The sequence below is a fragment of the Euleptes europaea genome, chromosome 6, assembly GCF_029931775.1.
Source record: "Euleptes europaea isolate rEulEur1 chromosome 6, rEulEur1.hap1, whole genome shotgun sequence".
Classification (NCBI taxonomy): Eukaryota; Metazoa; Chordata; class Lepidosauria; order Squamata; family Sphaerodactylidae; genus Euleptes; species Euleptes europaea.
The window spans coordinates 40,819,878-40,844,722 of record NC_079317.1 but is presented as its reverse complement, the minus strand read 5'-3'; the positions used below and the strand labels follow the sequence as shown (position 1 = coordinate 40,844,722).

The window sequence follows — 24,845 nt, the reverse complement described above, 5'->3', positions numbered from 1 at the left end:
GTTGTGCAAGTTCTGGCAATTTTAAATGACATAGCCCTTAAAAAAAAATTCCAAGGCTCAGCAGCAAATTTATCCCAATCAAGAAAACCTATTATTAATTTACAAGGACAACTGTAGGAGTCTTTATAATTTCCGTGTGCAATTATTTGCTATAAATTGATAGTAGGGGAATGCAAGTTAGTAAGGAATAATGGCTGCTATTTGTCTAGACAAAACACTCATCCAAGGACCTGAACACTGTCCAGACATTCTGGTTGCACGGACTGTATATAAAATATAACCAAGCTTCTGGACTGTTTGTAAAATGTCTCGCTTTGGTATTGCGAAAAAGGTGAATGTCTAAGAGCCGTTGTGAAGGGTAGTCTGGCCTCTAGCAGATTCCTTCACTCTGCATGTATACAGCTGAGCTTTGGACCCTGGACTTTGGAATAAAAAGAGTCTTTGTTCATCAATGAATGGCATTAGGCATGGGCTTCCTAAGGGGCCACCATGAAGCCTAGGCATGAAGAGTACAAACACTAGCCAGAAAGCACAATATGAGTGTATATGTACACAGATGACAGACAAAATAACAGGTTATATGCATCTGCATGTTTTAATGTATAGGTTTGATGAACATGTTTGGAGATCGAATTCACAAAACAGGGTAACAAATAATGAGCACTTGCATTTGCTTTGCAAATGACACATATGTGTCTGAGACACATCTGTATTTATGTACAACCATCATTTTCCTGCAGTAGAGAATATTTTTTTTAAAAAAAATTTTTACAGCGTGATTGAGGTAAACCATAGACGTAATACTAAATTCCAGAACTTAGTGAACATTGTAGTATCATTACAATAAGTATAAAACATATTAGGGAAAATGCCAAAAACCAGAAAGCTAAAAACCATATCTCCTAATAACGGAGAAAATTTTATTGGTTTAATTCTTCTGGATTTCATAGCTGCAGCTCGACAGTGTGTTCAGTATGTCTAGTCTCTTTTCACTATAACCAACAGAAGCACCATACAAAAGTCTTACAATGGATGTCTTAATCTCTCTGTGTGCTTTTAGAGCATTATTTTGAATTCCATCATGCAGCCTTTTTTCTTCCTCTTCTGAAGTTTTATTACAACAACAGAATTCCCAGGGAGCTTTAGGAGCAAGGGCCGCATAATATTGCCCTAACATTTCGCTGCAGGGAAAGAATATGTATCCTGGCTCCGATCATCTTTTTGTGACGTTTCTCTTTCAGAAAGACTATGCAATGAGGTCTTACTATGTTATGAAATGGGTACAGGTTTTGTGAAGTAGTTTATTATTATTATTTACCCCGTTGGTGACATCTACAAACCTTTCATGATGATTTCTTTCTTTGACCTCTCAGTGACTAGGCATCTTGTTCCTTAACACTAAAGGAGATAGAAAAAAATGCTTTAGTTGCTCAATGAGCTCCTTCTAGGCCAGTTTCAAAATGGCTTATTCTTCTGGTTTCCATGGAGACAATTAATGCTGTTTCAAGGCATTGTTCAAGTCTCTATTTGGACAGAATTTTGGGGTGTGATTTTTTCACACACACACACACTCACACACACACAGTATTTTCGGGAGGGGGGAGTAGAAAACTTCAGGAAAAATGCATCACAAGTTTCTCAAGATAGTCTATTCTAAATTTACATGGTAATTTTCTGAGGAATGGACTTTAAAACTTTTTTTAAAGATATGTATGAGAACATTTCATTAAAAAGTATTTTTTTGAAAAAGAAATATTTTAGGGGATGAAAAGACAGGTGTAGAAGGGAAGAGATGAGAGTCCTTAACTTAAATAGTATTGCTACCATTTTTCTGTTGCATAGCTTCAAAATATAAACTACCTACTTGTGCATAAGCACATATATACTGTAAACAATTTATTGTAAGGTTTTTTTTTTGTAAGGCAGGTTCAGCAGGAAATGAAATATTAATCATTTTATTTATTACAGCTATTGTTGGCTGGAATGCGAGGAGAGAAGGTAGTAGAAATGCTGGGACTTTTAAATTTCTTAATCTCGTTTTTGGCTATTGAAGAGTAATCTATATCATAACATTTGCAGTCTGCCACAATGGCGTTGCCTTTGCTCACTTAATTCCAAGGGTAGAATGAATATGAAGATTAAATTATCTTCTCACCACAGGATAAAGAAGCCCTACTAGACTAGGGTTGTGCAGCACTGATAGAGCTGGGTAGCTAATTTTGCCTGAGAGTGGAGGTGTTTGATGGGTAAAAAAAAAAAAAACATTAGCAGCACCATGTAGTGCTATCGGAACCTCAGCTCAGCAGTGCAGTAAGCACTTCTCTCACATTGAAATAAATAACTTCACTTTAATTTCTATATCTTGAAACAATATTGACTGTTCTTCCCCTAACTACTGTATCTTGCAATTAAATGGATTTTTGCAGCTTTATCCAGCTAGCGGATGATGCTTTTTCTATCAATCACCATCTTTCATCATGCTGTTTAGGTTATACAGTGAAGAAGACAGAAAGCATATATACAAAGCGTACTTATATATTTTTAATGTAATAATCTTTTATAAGTTCTGCCACTGGGATCCTTCATGACATATATAGCAAACACTTGGGTATTTTTAAGCACAGACATTGAATGACAGATATTAAGGTCTTCATGATGCCAAGAAGCAAATGGCACTGGTTTTGTTTAGTTATCGATCTTCTACATCTTAAGAGCATCTCCAAAAATCTTTTTTAGCCAACAACACCCAGCCTATCACAGGTGAAAATAACTGTAACTAGCTAAGTCCACAACAGTGTCAGACAGCTAGAGGACTCCCTTCTTCTATTAATCCACTTGGTGAAAGGAAAGACATAAAGCCAACTGGATTTTAGTGCATAGCTGAAATGGACTCTGGATTCCCTTGATATTATGCGTACTTACAGAAATAATTATGGAAATCCTTTTCAGCTATATCATCTTTAAATAAAAATCAGATTACATGAAGCAGATTGTAATCTCCTCTGCTCACCCTTTCCAGATGAAAAAGGCAATCATATAGAGCCAACAAGCATACTTGTTGGCAATTTTAGCCAAAGAAAATGGTTATCTGCTGTACGATCCAGTTCTGCAATTCCAAGCCTGATTGCCTCTTGTTAATGCACATTTTTCAGAAACTGCGGCTTCTGGTTTCACTTTGTATATCGAAAGACAAGAGATTTTTTGTTGTAAATCTAGACAATCCTTTGGTTGCTTGCTATTCATATTCATGCTTATTTTGGATACACCAACACCTGATCAGTGTTCATTAATAATGAGAAATGCTTTAAATCACCTAATTTAAAACATTTTGCTCTATGATCCACAAATGACTAATATTTGAAGTTGGCAAAATATAAATGATGTTCATGTGCAGTGCAAATGAAAGATTAAAATATGAAACTAACAATATGCAAACATATTCATGCAAATGCTGAGGATCTATTAGCTGAAACAGTGATTTCACACCTTTCTTATTTTCTGTAAGTACTCTCCAATTGTATTTTTGTTTTGTTTTGTCAGAATACGTGCTCATGGATCTGGAATAAGCACCCATGTTTTAAACATTCTTTGCTCTATTTTGACTTTGTTATAGTTATCCCTGATTTTTTTTTTCTACAACAGCATCAGGAGTAGTTTTCTACATTGAGTTTCAGGGAAAGGAAGCGTAATGTTTAGCATGCAATTTGCTAATAGCTATGCATGATTTATGTAAACCTTTTAAACGCTTTTTGGATCATTGTGCTTCATATGAGGCTCCAAATAAAAGGTGCATGTTGGCACTGTTTCTTCAAATCTTTTTTTAAAAATACTGAACAAGTAGAAGGAAATGGTGTGTAGGAGGACAGAAGAGAAAGAGTGGCAGTATGTTATGAGACAGAATAAACTGGCTGCAGTTGACAAGAGTGTTGGCAATGGACAAAACTTGTGACCTTCCAAGAATTAGAATAGCCAAAGCCAAATTGCAACACTATCTTCGAATAAACCTATACTTTCTCCAATATAGGGAATAGTTGCCACTCATTTATTTGGGAAAACATAGTGTTGAATTTAAGAACAGCATTGTATGGGGACAAAACTGCTTCTGTCCCTGAGTCTGGGAGGTCTAGCTTCTCTCATAGTAGGTCCTGGGGACTCCAGACACACGTGTAGTGGGATTCAGTGCAAACATATATGCACATACTATATAACAACTAGGGCTGTTGAAAAAAAATTCAGTAAAATTCGGATTCGGTAAAATTCGGCCCGTTTTGATTTGGGAAATGCCAAAGTCCGAACTCCCCCAATTCGGATCCGTGCAATTCGGTGCGAGATTCGGAGTTCGGGGGAAAATTTGGCCGTTTAATGCCATTAAAAACACATTTGCGCCTTTCCGCAGCTTATGGGGGGCATGTTTGGAGGTAGAGGTCCCAAACTTTCAGTGTAGCTTGAGGGGACCCTTCTTGCAAGAACCCCCAAGTTTTGTGAAGATTGGGTCAGGGCCCCCCGAGATATGGGGCCCGGAAGGGGTCCCCCCAATCTGCCCATTGAAATAAAGCCATTACAAACACATTTGCGGCTTTCCGTGGCTCCAGGGGGGGCCTTTTGGAGGTAGAGGCCCCAAACTTTCAGCGTAGCTTGAGGGGATCCTTCTTGCAAGAACCCCCAAGTTTGGTGACGATTGGAGCAGGGGGTCCCGAGTTATGGGGCCCGGAAGGGGTCCCCCCACCCCCCATTGGAATGAATAGAAATAAATAGACCGTTTGGACTCGAAGTTTGCAAAACCATGCAAAGCAACACGTGACGCGACCTTGGGAGTTTGCAAACCATGGAAAGGGACAGAGGTGCACTAGCTATGCATAAGGAGCAGGTGGGGGTGGAATTTCCCCTTTTGCATTGGAGTCAGGAGTCGGGAGTCTCGGGACCAGGCAAATGCATTGTTTAAGTCACAATTTGAAAACCAGTTTTGAGCGAGCATCAAAATAGACCTAACCAATTGTATGAATGAGGGAAAACCTGAGGACACAACTGAAGCCCCCCCCCACCAGGGAGAGAGAGACGCGAGCGGGCACACCCACACCCAGGCAGAACGGGTGAAACCCCCCCTCAAACCAGTACGGCTCGGCCCCAAACGGGAAAAAAACCAAGGAGGAGGAGGCGCGGTTGCCAAGTGGCGCCAGGTAGAGACTCACTCAAGCTGCACCATCGCACTCAACCCCAGGCTAGGGGCAAAAAACAAAAGCAGAGCACAGCACACACTCCCGCAGAGGTGAGCGGGTACACACCCTCTGCAGAACGGGCAAAGCCCACCCCAAAGCCCACCAGTACGACTCAGCTCAACCCCAAACAGGAAAAAAACCAAGGAGGAGGAGGCGCAGCCCGGGGGCTGAGTGGACAGAGACTCGCAAGCCGCCACACAGACTCAACTTTAAACTTTAAAACTTTAAAAGCAGAAAACACACTCCCGCAGAGGCGTGTGGGCACACCCCCCTTGGCAGAACGGGCAAAAGCCCCCTTTGGCTTCCCCCCCACCCACAGAAACTGCTCCCCCCCACACACAGACTCTGCTTCCCCCCCCACACACACACACACACACAGGAGAAAAGGTATAGAGAAAAAAACCCAAAATCAAACTGTGTGGATGTTTTCCAGCAGGAGCACGGAGGAGAAGTAATTCCAATCCTATTCCGGTAAGCACCAGCAGCTCGGCCCAGTCAGGAATCAGATCTCTCAGCAGCACCGCCACCAAATTGGAAGGCAATGAATACAGTCGGGATGGGAGGGACGGGAGTTTTTAGACTCTTCTCCTGGCCATTTCAAAAGTGAGAATCCTTGCTCTGATTGGCCAGGAGAAGACCCAGCTTGGCCACCATTGGCCGGGGAGAATGCTGCTTACTAACTGACAGTTATGCTGCTGATTCTGAGCCTCCAAATTTGCCGAATTTGTTCAGCGCGCCCCGAACTCGCTGTCATTTTCCCGCCTTTTTTTGAATTTGGTTCCATTTGAACTGAAAACCGCCGAATCGGGAGAAATTCAGCTGTTTTTCGGTACGGGACGAACCAAATCGACAGCCCTATTAACAACCTGTTCCTGGATTTCCACTCTTGCATCTTCTAGCGTGACCACAAGCTAGAAGGCTTTCTAGATGAAAGTAGTGTATGGTTATCTGTTGCTTTTCTTTGATTCTCTGGAACAAAGGGCAGAATGTGAAGAACCTGCAAGTAGTTCTATATGTCTATGGAGGGTTTGGGCTTGTGACATGGCAAACCCCTTTTCAAAAAGAAGATGCTCTCAAGGGCAGATTATGATCTGACACAAGGGCAAAGCTGTTGGGTGTGCCTGAAGTCTGTATCCAGGCCAAATAAACAGCCTGAACTTTGGGAAGATTCTTAAGCAATGGCAAAATATGTTTTCCCAAAGAAACTAGGGTTACCAGAGTCGGGAGATATTCACAGTGCAATTCTAAACAGAGTCACACCCTTCTAAGTCAACTGAGGTCAGTTGGTTTAGAAGGGTGTAACTGTTTAAGATCAGTTTCCTACACTGTTTTATTTGTCTGTTATAAGTGAGTTATATTCTGTCCAATGGGGGAATAATGTTGTACTGGGGGAAAATGTTGGAGTAGAACATATCCTCTCTATTCTTTCCACCATCATCACCATTACTAGATGTCCATCATAACCATGGACGCTTTGTTTTAGGTTGGAAATAATTTAGAAGCCACATAAATATATAATGTTAGCATGTAAATGATAGTTTAAGATTCAATTTAAACTGAAAACTTTTTTTTTTCATTTTAGAGATACAGTGTTGAAATGTCAATCAGACATCCCAAAAAGATGGAATTGCTGAGTAAGGTTGACGCATTGAAGAGAAGTAGTGTTTTACTACCCAACGATATCCTTGAAAAAGTGGATTCAATTAATGAAAAATGGGAACTACTTGGGGTATTTGCATTTTTATTACTGGTTGTGTGTTATGTGTACATTTTTTGTGTTTTGAAGTATACTGTCTGTCTGTTACCTAATTTGATGCACAAATATCTGTTTCATTTAAGCCTCTAGATACATTTCAAACAAGCCATTCATGCTATTACAAAACACACACACACACATAAAACTGTAGTATTTTCCTGGTCTGTTTTTCCCCCCTATTCCCTGCTTCTCTCTTGTCTGACTTTAATTTGGTTTAATACAGAAAAAAGTAAATAAAATGTGCTGTGTATTATGGGTATGCACCAAGTCAAATAATACAGTATATCTGATATACACTGACTGTCATGCTTGGGTGAATGGTAATAGAATTTATTCTGAAGGTACATGTTAGAGACATCTACTCTTTAACTATTTACTATACTCTTAAGATGAAAAGTGAGGATGTCACTATATATTTCAGGTCATACTGATGGCTCAAAAACCAATATGCAAGTTTTTTGTACCAATCTGAAGTCCTAAGTCTGAGGATGCCATAGGATATATTTCATATGCCTTCATTCAGCTTATATTTGACAAAAGCAAAACAGAAGTTTCATATGATTCATTTCATGCTATAATGGGTTTGGTCTCAGCCAAACAGTAAGACACAAAAATCTGGCAAAAGATCTAATACAGTGATTCTATTACCCAGACTCCAATGATGGCATGATGCAGGAAACACTATTGTTGATTGCACGAGAGCAAGAAAATATATGTACTCTCTTCTTTCCTTAATTGCTTTCACTCAAATAAAGGATAAGATAAGTCTATCAACCACTTAAACAATAAATCAGGGATGAGTAGTAGTTGTAATAGAGATTGTATGTTATTTTGCAATGAACAATGAAGCACTCCTCTCTCTGGTTCCATCTTTCCCACCCCCATATAGAAAGCTTCACTTACAGACGTAAGTTTGGGGCCTAATTACACATATGGGGAAGTAATGGATTCGAAACAGTTTTTAAGCATTGCAAAGAAATTTATATCATTAGAACGTAAGAACATATCAAGAATTTCTACAGTTTTTTTTAGCTTTTTATTTTTTTCCTTAAGAGATTTTTTTTTATTACAAAAAAGAGGTGATTTTAAAAAAAAAACATTTCTGCTTATGCAGGTGTGGGTACAGTCTAACTAATAAGAAATGCTTAAACGGAGATTCCTGAATATTCAAATTGGCAATATACTGTAAGGTTTTTCCTGTTTCCATATTATATGTTACAGTTGAAACGTAATAAATGACTCTTTCGTGTCTTTTTTAAACAGTTAAAGAACATTTATATGGCTTTTTAAAAAGAAACCGTACAGAATTGTTGTTTTAGATAATGATAAAGAATTACAGTAGTCAGTGCTTGTAATAACAGGTCCATATTGGTCATTTATGCAAGGTTGCTTTAACCTCCTTTATTCCCCGTTTCAGCCAGGATCGAAGTAACCCGGGTTGGGGGAAACTGTATGCATTGGCTGGAATGATCAGAGATGAAACTGTGTGCTAATGGAGGCATGAATACAGAAATGCAGTCTCCCAAGTTCAAATCAAGTCTCACCACTTAAAATGCTGCTCTGTAATTGGCTGACTTCACAGTACTCACCCTGAGAGAAGATTTCGTTCCCACCAGACCCAACTGCAGCATAAAAAAGCATTTTAAGAACCAAAAACGAAGCAATCTGAAAGAAGGGGGGGGGGAGAAATCCAAGCCTCGTTTTTAAAAAGCCTTTATTTTGCTCAGAAAGAGCTCTGAGGTAGCAGGAAGCACTTGAATCCCTGCCTCTTTACACACTGCTTCGTGATTGGCTGTGAGAGAAGCCAATCTTCTGTGCTTCCCCTGTTTGGCTATCTGCATGCTGCCTTGAAGAGGGGTTTGGAAAAGTGTGAGGTGAAGCTCAACCCTAGAACAAAGTATACATTCTCTGTGACTCTGCAATAAGCCAGGATGAACAGTTTAATTCGGGCCAGAAGAGGAATGGGAAAAGCCAGGTTCGTTTTGTGTTGAAACAGCGTTGAGCTTCCAAGGAATGAGGTAGCATGCATACTGAAAAAACTTGGTCCTGCCTTGAAACAGGGAACAAAGGAGGGTAAAGCGACCATGCATAAATGACCATTGACACCATCTAAAGATGAGTTTTTGATATCTTGATTCAGCAAGGGCAACTCATTCACAGAAGCAGACTTATGCATGTGCATTTTCTTTGAGAAGTGTACTCAAAAGAATTCTGTGCATGCAGTCACCGGAGTTGCTTTGCAACACAAAATTGGAGCTCTGTCCAGAGCAAAGACCGGCAGTGCTCAATTGGTGCTATTGCATTTGACAGCATTGATCATCTGTTGGGGCCAAAGACTGATACTTTAGGAATATCTGTTAAAGCAGGGGTCCCTAATGTGGTGCCCATGAGCTCCTTGGCGCCCACTGACCACTTTGCGGGAACCTGCCAAATGGTTTTAGGAAGTGGGTGGGGCCAGGTAGGGCTTTTGCCCAGCAAGGCTTCTGATTGACTACTGAAGATTTGATTGGCTGGGCAGATTATTTTAAATGTTGCTTTGGCAGTAGCTGCCACTACCCTGTGTGCCTGCACCCACCATGCCATGTCAGAATTCCAAATGTGCTCGCAGGCTCAAAAATGTTGGGGAAATCTGTGTTAGAAGTACTTAGTTGTGTTTTTTGCTTACTTTTTTCTCTGCACCGCAGGTAGGGTTGCTAGGTCCCTCTTTACCACTGGTGAGAGGTTTTTGGGGCAGACCCTGAGGAGGGGAGGGACTTCAATGCCATAGAGTCCAATTTCCAAAGTGGCCATTTTCTCCAGGTGATCTCTATCGGCTGGAGATCAGTTGTAATAGCAGGAGATCTCCAGCCATGACCTGGAAGTTGGCAACCCTAACAACAGGTCCTTCCTGCATAGCATATCACAGTCTGCCAATGAAAGCTCCCTTCATTTCAAAAGTAGTTTGCCATCCGACATGGCTAGTGGCTACCTAAAAAACTGATGCTTCAAGTTTCTTGGACATGCAAAGCTAGCTGTGTATTTGTGGGGATCCCTGCCTTACTTGAACTTACTTCAAACACAGAGCTAAACTTGTGGTTACTCATGGCCAGGTATATGATCAATCAGATGGGAAACTAATCACCTTTTCTTTATTGGTGCTGGAAAGTGCCATCAAGTCACAGCCAACTTATAGCGACCCCCGTAGTGTTTTCAAGGTAAGAGATGTTCAGAGGTGGTTTGCCAATGTCTGCCTCTATGTGGCAATCCTGGACTTCCTCGGTGGTCTCCCATCCAAATACTAACCAGGGCTGACCCTGCTTAGCTTCCAAGATCTGATGAGATTGGACTAGCCTGGGTCATCCAGGTCATGACATTCTTTATTAATATAATCCAATTCAAAAATATAAATAAAACAGTACCCTCTAATTTAAATGAATTTTAAAGGCCTTTTCATATGTTAAAATCATGATGAAAGTGTATATCACTTTTTCATATTCATTTCTACATTTACAAAAAAGTTGATGTTTTCTCTTAAATGAAATTTCATGTATAATAAGCAGCTTTTGATTGAGTTTCATTTAGTTTAATAAAAAAAATCTTAGCAGAAACCAGCAACACTAGTCATACTGTTTTAATTGGCATGATTACATTTTAATTGGCATGACAAAAATTAAAGACAAGGATTTTAACTTCTAACAATGGTAAAATAGAGAGATATGGTTTTTAATATTACTTTCATCTAAGGTGAACAGTGTGGAATGGAAATACATTAGAATGAAATGTCAGTGGTGCGTACAGTTTAATCTGTGAAATTTTGTCCCCTGTGCTGAATATTACTCTGTCTCAATTGCATATTAAACAACCCTATCAAGGCAGGCATTGGCATCTGCTGTGCTGACACAAATTGTGAATTAAATGAAATTGATGTCCTCTGTCGTATATTTATGAAGACGGACCATTCTCTGAAGTATTCTGTTTATGAAGAATTTATGATTGCAAACTGTTCCAGAACAAAAAAAGTGGCAATAAATTCTTTTTTGTGACCCTACCCTCCAAGGGCATTGATTTCACCTCCTGCTGCTACTTTTGTTACAGCATAAAAACAATAGCTAAAGCTGGATTCCACTGAGAGCCTTCAAATTATCAATATTGGAGCCTTCAAAATAAAAGGGTGTTGCCAAGAATATAGTTGCTTTTTCTATTATGATCTCCCAAACACACTGTTTGTGGAATGCTTCAGAACAGCTGAATATCTGCTGATTTAATTCAGTATGCGTTTCAAAGCTTATTATTAGACTGTAATTCTCAAACCATTTAGTCCACAATTGTCCACAGACTTGAATGGGGCTAACCCTAAGCTTCGCTTTCTTTAAACAGTCATTGTTCAGTGCAGCTCATGAAGGACCCGGCTTCTGCAAATTAGCTTTCACAAGCTTTATCAGACATGGGTCCAGTTCTGAAGTGATTACCTGCACACCCGTGGTCTCACCCTCTGCCTCAGAAGGCAAAAACCCTTAACAAGACTGTGCCTTTAAAACCCCAGATTTTTACTTGCACAATAAGCAAAAGATTGATTGCAATGAAAAGATTATGACTAAGAGAGAGCCAGCAAGGTGTAGTGGTTAAGAACTGTGGTTTAGAGTGGTAGACTGTAATCTGGAGAACCGGGTTTGATTCCCCACTCCTCCACATGAGTGATGGGGACACTAATCTGGTGAACTGGGTTGGTTTCACTACTCCTACAACATGAAGCGAGCTGGGTGACCTTGGGCTAGTCACACTCAGCCCTACCTACCTCACAGGGTGTCTGTTGTGGGGAGGGGAGGGGAAGGTGATTGTAAGCCAATTTGATTCTGCCTTAAGTGGTAGAGAAAGTCGGCATATAAAAACAACTCTCCTCCTCCTCCTCCTCCTCCTCCTTCTTCTCCATCTTATTCTCCTCCTCCTTCACCTTCAGGTGGATGCAGCCTAGCCACTGACAACCAATAAAAATTGCATAGACTCCACTTTGCTGACCTACTGAAAGCAAAGATTTCCTCTGTAGTATGATTGCCATGTTGAAGTCCTTAGAAACTCACACTTGGTCAGCTTTGGCGCTAGTTGAAAGATAGCTGCCCTCTAACTGATTAGTCTTTCAATTCAGCTATTTAAATTCATCCATAAACCAGGGGATTTGTTGTTGCAGAATACTGAGAGAGGACACCTGAGAGAGAACCACCATCTAAGGACCAAACTACATGATACATCGGGCATCCCTTGGGTCATGGATGTGCAACTGAACTTGCATTCAAGTTGCATTCAAGATGTACATTGGGAGAACTCACGCTGCAAGGGGGCAAAAGGAGCTTCTGGTTTCCCTCCCACCCTGCCTTGCCAGTGGAAAAGATGGGAGAGCTTCCTTCTCCTTTTCTTTGGCTCCATGAACCCTGGGAAAGATACCTGGAGCCAGAGAAAAGGGCCAAAAAGCACTCCACTGCCAGCCTTAACACTGGCAAAAGTGGGGTGGGTTGGAAACTGGAAACTCCTCCACCCTCACAGTGCTCCATCGCAGCATCAAGTGAACAAGCACTTTTTAAGGGGAGTTCCCCCAAAGTATGCCTGACTGGGAGTTCAGTAGAGCATCAGTGACCCAACTCATGTTGAGCTAATCATACAGTTAGGCTTTCAGCCTTTCACCTTGATCTGTGATAGATAATAACTATAATTGATTCCAATGAAATTTACTTCTAAGCATGCAGCGCAAATGCCAAATTACACATTAAGGTATGTGGTTAAATGTTAGTCCAGTCTCCCTCTTCTCTGTTTCTAATTGCCCAGGAAGATCCCTATGCAATCAAGTGCTTAACTCTTCTGCCTATTTACTGCTTTCCCCCAGAAACTATAGCTCCTTCTTCCTTCACTGGTGTTACAAACCCATGCTTGCATCAAAAATATGAGTCTAGAACCCCGAAGAAGCAGAAAGTGGCAATTTTCTGAGGAAAAGCAGCTTGCAGAGAAAGAGTTAAGCACATACATATACACCTGTTCTATCTCTCTTCAGCAAAGTGCTGTCTCATAAATGTGCACTGGAGACGGACCAGTGCAATGTAATATGTAGTTTGGGCCATAGATTCATTTGATTGGTCAGTTGAAGTGCAAATCCAAAATAATTCAATCCTGCAGCAAAACTCAGTAAACATGAAGATCCCTTTGACATATAAAAGTAGTTTCCAATGGATTTATACAGAGCAAGAACCTGAGCATGTCAAGACTGCATACTAGGTAGTCAAAACTCAATTGCTTGAGAAACTGGATATTACTTCATTTTTAGCTCCAATATTATTTGTCAGAGTATGAAGAAGAGTAGGGTGGTGTTACATTCACTGGGTCAACTTGCTCTTCTGAACATAATTATTTACTGGTATCTACCACAGCTTTGTAACATTGTAATACAGCAAGTTGGGATGTGGAATGGTGTAGCATAGCCCAGGGATCCTCAATCTTTTTGAGCCTGCGAGCACATTTGGAATTCTGACATGGCATGGTGGGTGCAGAAACAAAATGGCTGACACAAAATGGCTGCCACAGGAGGCGGAGCCAGCCACAAAATAATTGCCACAGTTTAACTTCAGTGACGCAGTGCAGATCCTTATGCTGTGATGGCAGCTGCTTCCAAAGCAACATTTTAAAAAATCTGCACAGCCAATCAAGTCTCCAATAGTCAAGAGCCTTGTTGGGCAAAAGCCTTATCTGGCCTCGCCTACTTCCTAAAAACTCTTGGCGAGCACCAGATCTGGATGGCCCGGGCTAGCCTGATCTCGACAGATCTCAGAAGACTTTGCAGAGGAATGCAATGACAAACCACCTCCCCTTAATCACTTTCCTTGAAAACCACACCAGGAGTCTCTGTAAGTCGGCAATGACTTGACACACACACAATAGAGTAAGTCATTATGAGGTATTAAGCCACTTTGGGGACAAAAGTGGTGCACAAAAATCTAAATAAATAAGTAAAATCATATCCACCTGCAGTGTAGCTTGGCCCTACAGCTCCTTTTGACACCAAACCATTGCATTACCTTATTGCTACTGTCTTACTGCACCTATCTTAGTTCAACACATATAAAGAAACATGCAAATACACGATAGACACCTTTTAAAACGTATGCATTTTCAACTGTTACATTGCATTCAAATAAATACATTCAAATTAATTGTTTAAATATGATTACAATATTTCAATTTATTTTAAAATGCAGACTGAATATATTATAAAATGGATTTTAACATCAGCTTTTATTTGAATCTTTTTGCCCTACCATTCTAAAATTGTCGTAGATCCACTGTTAGTATCCACTGAACCAATGATAATTCTGCATGGTTTTATATATCTTGTTTACAAGGGATATTAAGTAAACAAAAGAATAAGGACCTGACCCAGGAAATAGATCTTTTGTCATTGATCATTTTGAGAATGTAAGAGGGGATACAAGACAACCATTTTACCTCTTGGCATGCAAAGTTCTCCTTGCCGTTTGGTAGGATGATATAGTTGCCTGAAAGAAGCAAACTATCCTTTCTCCCTTCAGAATACTTCAATTAAATGTATGAGATCAGACATAATGGCTTAGCAAGTGGCAGTATGCAAGTTAGCTCTTAATGACTGTCTACCCAGAGCAAGGTACCGGCAGTATAATCCTATACAGAGTTACTCCAGTCTAAAACCCATTGAAATCAGTGGGCATAGACTGGAATAATTCTGCATAGAATTGCACTGTAAACCACCTAAATAATGAATTAAAATGACTAATGTTGTTACCATCTAGATAAAGGTACTTCTGGCCAGCTATCTGATACACATTCTTTGGAACATAAGACTAATCTATGGTTTCTTTCTCTGTTGCATTAGAAAACCCTAGGAGAGAAGATCCAAGACACAATGGTAGGGCACAGTGGGTTAGGTCCACGTGACCTGCTCTCGCCTGAAAGCGGCAGCCTGGTAAGGCAGCTGGAGGTCAGGATCAAAGAGCTGAAAGGGTGGCTGAGAGATACCGAGCTTTTTATCTTCAATTCCTGTCTGAGGCAAGAAAGTGAAGGAACAATGAATGCCGAGAAACAACTGCAATACTTTAAGGTAATAAAAAAAAGCCCACAGCATTGATGCAAGGCTTGCTCTTTAGAGTAAAATAAAATATGAAGTATTTGTGTTAGTCCCCTATCCTTGCAGAAATAACTATGTGTGAATATACTTTATGTATGTTTCTACAATGAAGTTGTTTTTTAAAACAATAGAAGTTAATTTTAAGGCTAATTATTTCTGTACATAAAAATTGCAAGGATTAAAATCATTTCAGCCTGATATTTAAATTCTTTAAGCAGTATATACAGTCCAACTTAGCTGCTTTTAAAAGACATCTCATGGTGACCCAGGGGCCTAGTCATGAAGCATGCATGAACAGCAGTTACCTGGCCACCATGCCAAATGCTATCAGTCTGCACATGCAGAACTGCTTGCAAACAAATCTTTCAAGTCAAAAGAAAACCTCAATTCAGCAAATATAGGGTTTTTTTAAAGTTTAAGTTACAGTGCATTCCTGTGGGGGGGGGGACTGCGGCGGCTGGTACGGCGCACCTGAGAAGCCTCCTCAGAGGCTTTCACCCGTTGTGGAGGGGGGGAAAGCCTTATTTCTGAAATAAAAATAAGAAAAAGGGCTTTCCCCCCCCCATAGGGGAAAGCGGGCCATCCTGGGAGGTGTTCCCAGGGTGAAAGGGGTTTGGAACACCTCCTGGGACACCAGCGTGAGGACTTGCACTGGGAGGACGTCGACGGGGTCCAGGGGGGCTATGTAAGTGGCACTACGCCGCCGTCTGTGCCAGTTTGCACAGCACAAGTGGCACAGACGCCAGAGTAGGGATCGCATCACCTCCTATGACCATTCACGCCCCCTCTTCAGGAATACACTGTTAGGATGCCAGCTGTGATTTTTGCAAAATTGTGTGCATCCCTGATTCTGAGTGCTGTTCAGATACCTTATTGCCTGTTGCAACATTATGTTTTCCAAGCAACAGCTAATATCCTGGCATGGACTCGATTGTAGCTATAGCTCTTCATGTTGATTCCAAACAATGTCTTGAGTCCAGATTTATAACAGAGGTTGATATATGCCACTTGTCTCCTTCAAAGAACCCTGGTACTTGTTTGGGATTAAGGTCTTGTTTTTGTTGTTGTTGTTTTGGTACACTCAGAAATAGCTATTTTGAGGAAGAAAGCATATGTTGGACAAAATACTGTACTTTTTCCATTTCCATATTCCTAATTTGTCGAAGTTTATTGTTGAAGGCTTAGTTTTGATCTGTGTTGCAGCTTGGAGTGAGGGGATGGGATGGAAGCAGAAGTACCTTGACTGTCCTGTCTTTGTACTTCTTAGTCACATCTGGAATGGAACTTTAGCATGAAAGTTTCCATAATTTGAAAGCTTAAGAAAGAAACTTGGGGCAAAGGGTTAGGGACTGTATACTACACCACTGCATGTTCTTCATAATATCTGTTGCTGTAGGTAGCTTCCTATTATGTGATTTTTGCATCATTTAATGTGTCATGTTAACACTTATGCTTTGCTTCACCATTGTTTCTGATCAGTCGTTGGTTCCAGATTTCTACAAGTCAAATCCTATTGCATTGTATATTGGATATCCCATCCTTTGGCATTTTCTCACCTATTCTGGGTAATCCACCTTGAGTTTTGGCAAGAAAGGTGGACTATAAATAATGTAAACAAACAAACAAACAATAATTTGCCAAAGATACATAAATGAGAAGCACAGAAATCGAAAGCCTGAAATATTTCTTGTTCCCCCTGCATTTCCATCATATACAAAGCTGCTCTTAAATGTCTTATCCAGTGCTCTACTCAACAAAGAGATGTTTCTCTTTGATGCAACAGCCATTTTCTATGTGTTTGCATCATTGGCATTGCTTACCCATCCTCTTGCCCATCCTCTTGCTATACATTTTCCTGTGTAGACAAGGTACGAATTGCCTAGGCACCCCTCAAATAAAGTACATGCAATAACAGTGGGGGTTTAACTAGTTTATGTAAATGGCTGATCTACATCATAATTTATTAAAATAGGCTAGTATATTTTAAGGGGGGTTGAGCTAGGCAGTCTGCCAATGGCAGCCTTTGTTGGGCAGATCTACCCTGGCTCCAAAGTTGGACAGTGATTCTGCCGGCCTGACTCATCCTTGCCTGGATGCCTCATGCCCTCCCCCAGTGCATCATAAGGCCACTACCAGGTTTGGAACAATGCTGCTTGTCACCAAGGGCACTCCATTCCATCCCACCCAAGGAATGTGGAGGGCCATTCAGGACATGATGCCTCTGGGTGTTTGCCAATTATCTCCACCTGTCATGACCAATCTGACCTATTCCTTTCAACTAGTCAAAGACCAGGCATGTTTAATCTAAACTCACACACACACACATTATAGTGACACTGGGATGCAGGCAGAAATGGTTTCCTCAACTACCCATCAGGGGAAACAAACAAACAAAAATCCTGCTTGGCCCTTTTACAAGCAATTGGCTATTCCCACTGAATCCCACAGGAGGATGGGTAGGTGCCATATAAAGCTTGCCTGGAAGGGAGTGTGGCTTGCTTAAATAGCTACCTTGCTGCCATTCCCCATTCGTTGGAATGTTTCTAGCCCTGAGTAATGTTGCTCCATGCCTCATTTGAAAAAAGAGGCCAGGGCAAAAAAATCCATGGCTGCTAATGCCGTGAATGCTACTTCTGTGGAAATCACTGCCACTAGTGTAGACAGTAGTTTCTAATTTAATGGTTACTGTTGTTTTTTAAACATATTATGTAAAATACGTACTATCAAGCAACCTCTTCCACCCATAAACCCCACCCTCTTCCCTAGCCTAAGCAGACAGAGGGAGAAGAAAGTGGAAAATAAAATACATCAATAAATAAAACAAAAAGATTAGCAAATTTCACTTGAACTTCTCATAGGTTACAGATGTCTTCAGTAGAGTCCTCATCACATCTGTTAAAGCAATTTTAATGCTCTTAAGAGCCCATGTTGCTTTTAATAGCTGGTGTTGAACACATTTAAGAGATTGTTTATATGACATTTGGAATGCTACTCTTTGACAATCTGACCTTAGATACAAATGAAAGTTTCCCCTAACAAATATGTTTGATTCATACAAATTGTTTCTGAGATCTGAGAGCCCTCAAAGCATAATTGACATTAGTGGTCAATAGGGAACAGTTGCAATACTTGTTGCTATTGAAAATTAATATGTCCTGTGAAGTACCTATCAGAGAATCTGGAAACTTGAGTTCAGATCCTATGTTTTTATCTCCAGTAGCATAGCTGAAAAGTAGCCAGCTCCTGAACAGATTATATGCAGGAAGTTGTAAATGGTATTGAAGAACAAGAACTATTAGAACATGATATTGTGTGAGAGGTGGATTTTAAGCTATCTTTCATATTGAGAAGAATTGGCAGGTATCAACAGATCCTTTTATTTAAGTAATTAAAAATGAGTGTTCCCCACACTTGCAATGAATCAAACAATAAGGTTTGCATAGAAACTTGTAACAGACTTCAAAACAGTGTGCACCATGTTCAGCAAACTAATACAATACAATAAGACTCCAAACCATTTCAACATGAAGCCCTCAATGGAACTCCTTCAAAAATAAAATATCTGGGACCTCGGTTGCTTCTGGAAGTCCATGTCATGGGGGGAAGCAACAATGGAAAACAATCTAGAGTAGGTAGCAGAAGAGTGAGCCAGGTGAAGTTATTCTAAGGAGGTATCATTGAACCAAAATGTTATTCCAAATATTACTTTCTGCCATATAATCTGGTTCACCTAGATATGGTAATCCATGTCTACACTGACATTTCATAAACTAATGTGTAATAAAAAAGCAGCATGAATCACACAGTTGGATTGAACCAAGCGAAGCTGCCTATCCCTAAACATCTTTCTCTGCCAAGAACCTGTAGGGGCAACAGAAAGAAAGTGGGGAAAGCATGAAAAAAATCTCATTTCTTCAACACGTTTGTGCCCATAGATAATATTTATAGATAATAGCTAAGCATTGCTGCAGTGTGTTTAATAGTTCTTGACCAAGTACAAGCACAAAAATTCTTTCTCCCTCTCTGCTTGCATTGTGTATCTCTGCTATCTTTTCCATGTGCACAAGAAATAGAGCAAGGTATTTCTTAAAATGAAATTTCAAAAGCAAATTAAATAAAATCACCCAAACCATCTGCTATATGTTTCATGTGCATGTTATTATTATTTTTAAAATCATATTAAAGCATGTGTGTTGCTGCAGCCCTTAAACGAGTAGAACTACACAAAGTATGTTTTGCTTGGATCCAAGCAAGGAAAGATACGGACAAATGTGGGGCAACTGTCAAGCCATATCCAGGAGCAAATGTGACGCCAGTGGTGTGTTGTTCTGGAAGTGATGTCATCACATCGGCGACAATGTGGGAGGGTATTTGGGCAAAAAGCTTTTTGGTAGAAGTTGTTTTTACCCTAGAGTTTTGCCCAAATACCAGAGCATCTCCCACGTCATCGGCAACATGATGATGTCACTTCCAGATGATGTCACTTCCAGAAGTAATGTCAACACACTGATAGAGTTGAGGCCTAGGCCTCATTTTGCACCTGGTAAGACCCCTGCTTGCCAACTGGATAGCACTGGGGGAGGGGCCCCCAAAGTGGGCAATCCCCCACCCCAATCCTATATTAACCTCAGTTTAAAAAGGACTAACATCAAGGGAATGAACTATACTACTGATATTCTGTTAGTTACAGATAAGTAATAATTAAATGGATGGGCTTCATATACATAAAGAAGATGTAAACAAAGTTCATATATAACAATTGGGAGGTGACTTCAGGTGTCTTTGCACTCCACTTTGTTAATCTTGTCTGAGTGAAAATGTTCTTGGCAAGCAAAGTAGGAGATCAACCATCACCTTTAAATTTGATATAAGGAGAATATAAATTCTAGTAATCGGAAAGTCTCCTTATAAGAATTAGAAGCAAACTGGGCTTATTATAAATGGGTGATGGAAATATTGGACAATTCATGTAGACTTATGAAGAATTTAGGGGAGGGGTCATACCTCAGTGACAGATCACCTGTTTTTTGTTAACAAGGTTCCAGATTCAGTCTCCAGCACCTCCAGGGCCTCTAAAGCTTCTTTCCTCTCAAAATTTATTAAACTGAGGTGGGATTATATCATACTCCCACCTACTCTCATTTTGTTGCTATAGCAGAAGCAAGTAGTTGCTGCATTTTAAAGCATTTGTACTTTCTAGAGTCATTGAGTTAAATCCTGCAGAAATGTAACTGACGTGCTTTTACGAGATTTTTTGGTTGCGCAAACTCTCCATAAGATCCAGCCCATAACTCACAAAATTACCTTTCTGAGTTGAAAAAAAATTTTTTTTAACTTTAATGGAACTTATAATTAGTGGTTAAGTTTCACATTCTTGGTCAGAGAACTTGTTGGTAAAAATCTTGCACACTGCACAGTTGGGAATAGAGTACCAGAGCTGAGCAGAGGAGGCAAGATCTCACTCAGTGGTGAAGTTTAGTTGACCCAGTCACTAGAGTTATTCTGACAACCTCCAAATATATAATTCAGAGTTTCTTGGAGGAAGGTTGAAATAATGTAATAATAAATATACCATTGTATTTGACACACCTGATTTGCAGTGTTCATACAAGTCTGGTATATTTTGGGAAGTCATATTCCCCAGGACATACACATGCGATATAACAGAGAAATGTGCAGCTGTCACACAGGAAGATCTGCACATGATCTGCACAGCATATTTTAAAGGTAATTGTCTATATAGTCCTTCACTGTAAACAGATAAACTAATAAAACAGGAAACAACAACAATAAACTAGATGCTGTAAATGTTTATAACCAGAGAAGCACTGAAATTTATAAAAATCAGCATGAATCACAAATGGCCTGGTGAGGGTGTGTGTGTGTGTGTGTGTACATTCAATATTTGTAAAATTTTCTTGCAGTTTTCTGTAATTTTCAGAATTAACTCTCCTTGACCTTGCATCAGTTACAGGACAGCACACCTCACAAGCAACATACCAGTCTTCATAATTTTGTAATATTGATTAGAATCCACGAGGGTATATCCAGCCAGCTTTTCAACTCAATCATACCTAATTCCCTTCCTCTCTACAGACCCCATCCCACCACAATCCCCAGACCAGCTTTGGGGGGGGGGGGTCAAAGAGGATTCCTTCCTCTCATTTTCACCAGTGGAAAAAACTGGTTGCATCCAACCCATAGTTTGTTTGTTTTTTTAAACAGAGTGGCTCTAGATGTTTACAGAAATAGGTGGAGCCTGGGGACAAGGAATGGAATTTCACTACACCACCTACAGCTACATCTCTTTCTGCAGAGAGATGTGCAAACTTCCAATGGTACGCACAACTCACTGCAAAGGGGAAGTATTAACATTTTATTATGGGGAACCAAAGAATGAGGAGCTTGCCTTTGTTGTTCCTCTCTTCTCCCAATCCAAAGCTGCTCTAAGACCCTCGGGGTCTGTTGAATTGTAACCCCAACAGATCACACTGAGGGGTCATTTGACTGTACACCATTCTCTGTATGTGTCGACATTTTGTATGCCATTATGTCCAGCTGAGATGACATGCTAAAATCCAATCCATGCAGAGCTGACTGCAAGCCAGCCATAAACAATTCCCTCAGAAGTTTCTGCTAGAACTGGAGCAAAAACTGCATATTTTCCAGTGGCAGCTATGTGTTGAGAGGCTATATTGGTTGACAGAGTCTTTCAGTCGTGAAATTTAGAAACTCTTCACTGTTCTGTCAAGAGAGGCATATTTCCCATACTGTCACAATGGGGGTGCTTTTGCTTCCTACCCCCCCCCCTTTGGAGATTTGAAGACCAGCAGACTCTGAGTGGGGACTTAACAGCTACCTTGTATAGCCTGAAGAATAGTGCATTGAATAGTGCTATTTAAGGCTGGCCCACCTTAGCAGGTTTGCTTTCACTTCTGAACTTACCATCTTTCTAGGGTTGTGAACTTTAACATAGAAGCTGCAAATCTCCTGGAATAACTACTGATCTCCAGCCTATAGAGATCAGTTGACCTGGAGAAAATGGCTGCTTTGGAAGGTGGATTCTATCATACGGCATTATACCCCATTGAAGTCCCTCCTCTCCCCAAACCTCACCCTCTTCAGTCTCCGCTCCAAAAATCTCCAGGTATTTCCCAACCAGGAGCTGGCAACCCTACATCTTTCCCACCCTGTTGCAACTGTGTGGGATTAGCCACTTGCTTCAGGACCCAGCAGGTACCTTTTGGGTTTATGATTTAGGTCATTTCTTCCTAATTATTATCTTTTCCCAATCTCTAACTTGTCATTAAAAACTGCAAAAACAGTCAACTGTTAAACTCTTTAGTGATATGACAAACTTTTCTCCCAGAAATGGGTAGATTGCCAGATAACAGGTTGGATCCAGCCAACCTTTTTGCTCTATCTCACAAAATACTCCTGCTTACTTGTCATATGGTTTATGCCATGCAGGCCTCATTATCTCCAGTCAAAGGAGGTTCTACCACTTATTTGCCCCAGCAGAAAAACTGTTTTTTTCAACCAGTATTTGACAACTTCATCTTTCCTAGATTTTCTTAGCAAGAATTACAGCAAATGTTTGTGGTCATTTATGATCATGTGCTAATGTGTGAAAGAAAATGCATGTGATTTGAATTCAAGATATTCAAGAATTTAAAATTCTTAAATTACTTATTTTAGCGTTATTTCTCATCCAACTATTCTGCCAGGGCAAGTTTTTATATTTCCTGATGTGTTATTGTGAAATTTACAGATAACTATATACATATCACACTGTTTACACATTAATTGTAGCCCTTTTCAGTCATTACAGCTGGGGATCCAATGGTATATAAGCAGACATCACAGTATGCACCGTCACCATTTTGTGTGAATAAGGCAAGACACATATTTTCCTGCTTTGGGTACTTGCAGTTGGAAACACAGATTACTTAGGAGTACAAGTATTGAAGCTGGAAAATATGCACATCAATCTAGTCACACAAAATGGTGACGACATGTATATGGAGGATTGTAGCCAGCACACTCTCCTGTTATGCAAGATTGGAGCACCAAAACTGACATGACTTAGAAGGATTGATGAGTACACTTGGCAAGCCAATTTTGTATATTATCCAGCAAGGTGGAGATTTTTTTTTTAAACTTATTTTTCATATCCAGAGCTGAGGTTGAAGATTTCTTGGGTTATAAATCTAGCAGAACAATCCTAAACATGGTTACACCCTTCTAAGTCCAATTAAGTCAATTGGCTGAATTTTCGGTAAAGAAAGAAACCCAAATCTGGACAGCACAATACAGTGGAATTCAATCAAAGACTTTGTAAACTATGAAGCCTTCAATCACAGTTCCACGCATGAGAGGGAGAAGGTGGGAATGTTCAGGCCCATGCATTTATGGTTAATTCTCATAAACAAATTGTTGTTTGTTCATGTTGTCTGAACGGAGCCAGATGGTAAGATTCTCTTCAGTCCTTGGCAGGACAATACAAATAACTAGCTTATCAACTGGGATGCCTTGATATTTTACTGGTATGGTGAAAAAAAGGATCTAAATAGATTATTTGATTCCTCACCCCAAAGCTATTTAATTTTGGTTCTTGTAGGTTATCCGGGCTGTGTAACCGTGGTCTTGGAATTTTCTTTCCTGACGTTTCACCAGCAACTGTGGCAGGCATCTTCAGAGTAGTAACACTGAGAGACACTGTCCTTCAGTGTTACTACTCTGAAGATGCCTGCCACAGTTGCTGGCGAAACGTCAGGAAAGAAAATTCCAAGACCACGGTTACACAGCCCGGATAACCTACAAGAACCAATGAACTCTGACCGTGAAAGCCTTCGACAATACTATTTAATTTTATTAAAATATATCATCTTCACACTTCTTTACGTTTCAGACAGCAGAATCTTTACAATAATGATTTTTTAAATAGATTATTGCCAAAAGTGTACTTTTTATTCTAGGGAGACATGGTGACAAGATGCCAGCATTTCAGTAATGATATAAGCAATCTGTAACGTATTATAATTTCCTTTCAGAATAACTTAATTTTCATATTGTTTAATATGACTGGAATTTTAATAGTGTTTTTAATTTGGAAAGAGAAGTGTATCATGCATTACTAATCACATAGGAACATGGATGAAATAGCAGTACATCAAACGATGGTCTTTAAATAACCAAGTGTTTTAAAAGTACTTAACCCAGCATAAGGACTGGCATCAAGAAATTAAAAAATGTCATGCTTTGATAATCATAGCTTTCATAGACAAAAAAATCTTAGAAAGGCATCAATTCTAGGAGTATTGTTAGACTCTAATCCATAAACTGTACCACTGGATTCAAACTGGGATGAATACCCAGTAGTACTTACTTATTGGACTAGCCATGCTGTTTGCTTTGGGTGTTTTAATTGTTTTCAAGTAATTTAAAGATAATTTATTTGCGCGTGTATTTCAGAACCTATAATTTGACAAGAGTGGTGTTACACTTAGATTACTTGGATTTCATAGCAATATGAAGCAGTGATTCCTAGGCAATCAACACTTACATAAAAGAAATTTGTAGTTAAAACAGTTGGATAGCACTTGGGGTTTCTCTTCCACTTGTAAGCAGAGAGAAAAAGGAAAATAAGTTATTTATCAGAAATGTGGATATTTTTAATAATAAATGTCACATGCCATTTCCAGATTTGTCAGTGAGATGCTATACTCTTGCAAAAGGCTCTTGGCAAGAGAGA

General features: G+C 40.0%; 1 protein-coding gene across 2 annotated transcripts in view; it reads left to right on the top strand.

Moving 5' to 3' along the window:
• The window catches only part of AKAP6 (A-kinase anchoring protein 6), a 296,164-nt gene that overhangs the window by 234,587 nt on the left and 36,732 nt on the right, over nt 1-24,845 (top strand). For both annotated transcript variants that reach the window (XM_056850738.1, XM_056850737.1), the window contains exons 10-11: nt 6,799-6,945; nt 14,840-15,064. In XM_056850738.1, coding sequence (XP_056706716.1) covers nt 6,799-6,945; nt 14,840-15,064 — 372 coding nt within the window. The remainder of the gene's footprint in view (nt 1-6,798; nt 6,946-14,839; nt 15,065-24,845) is intronic.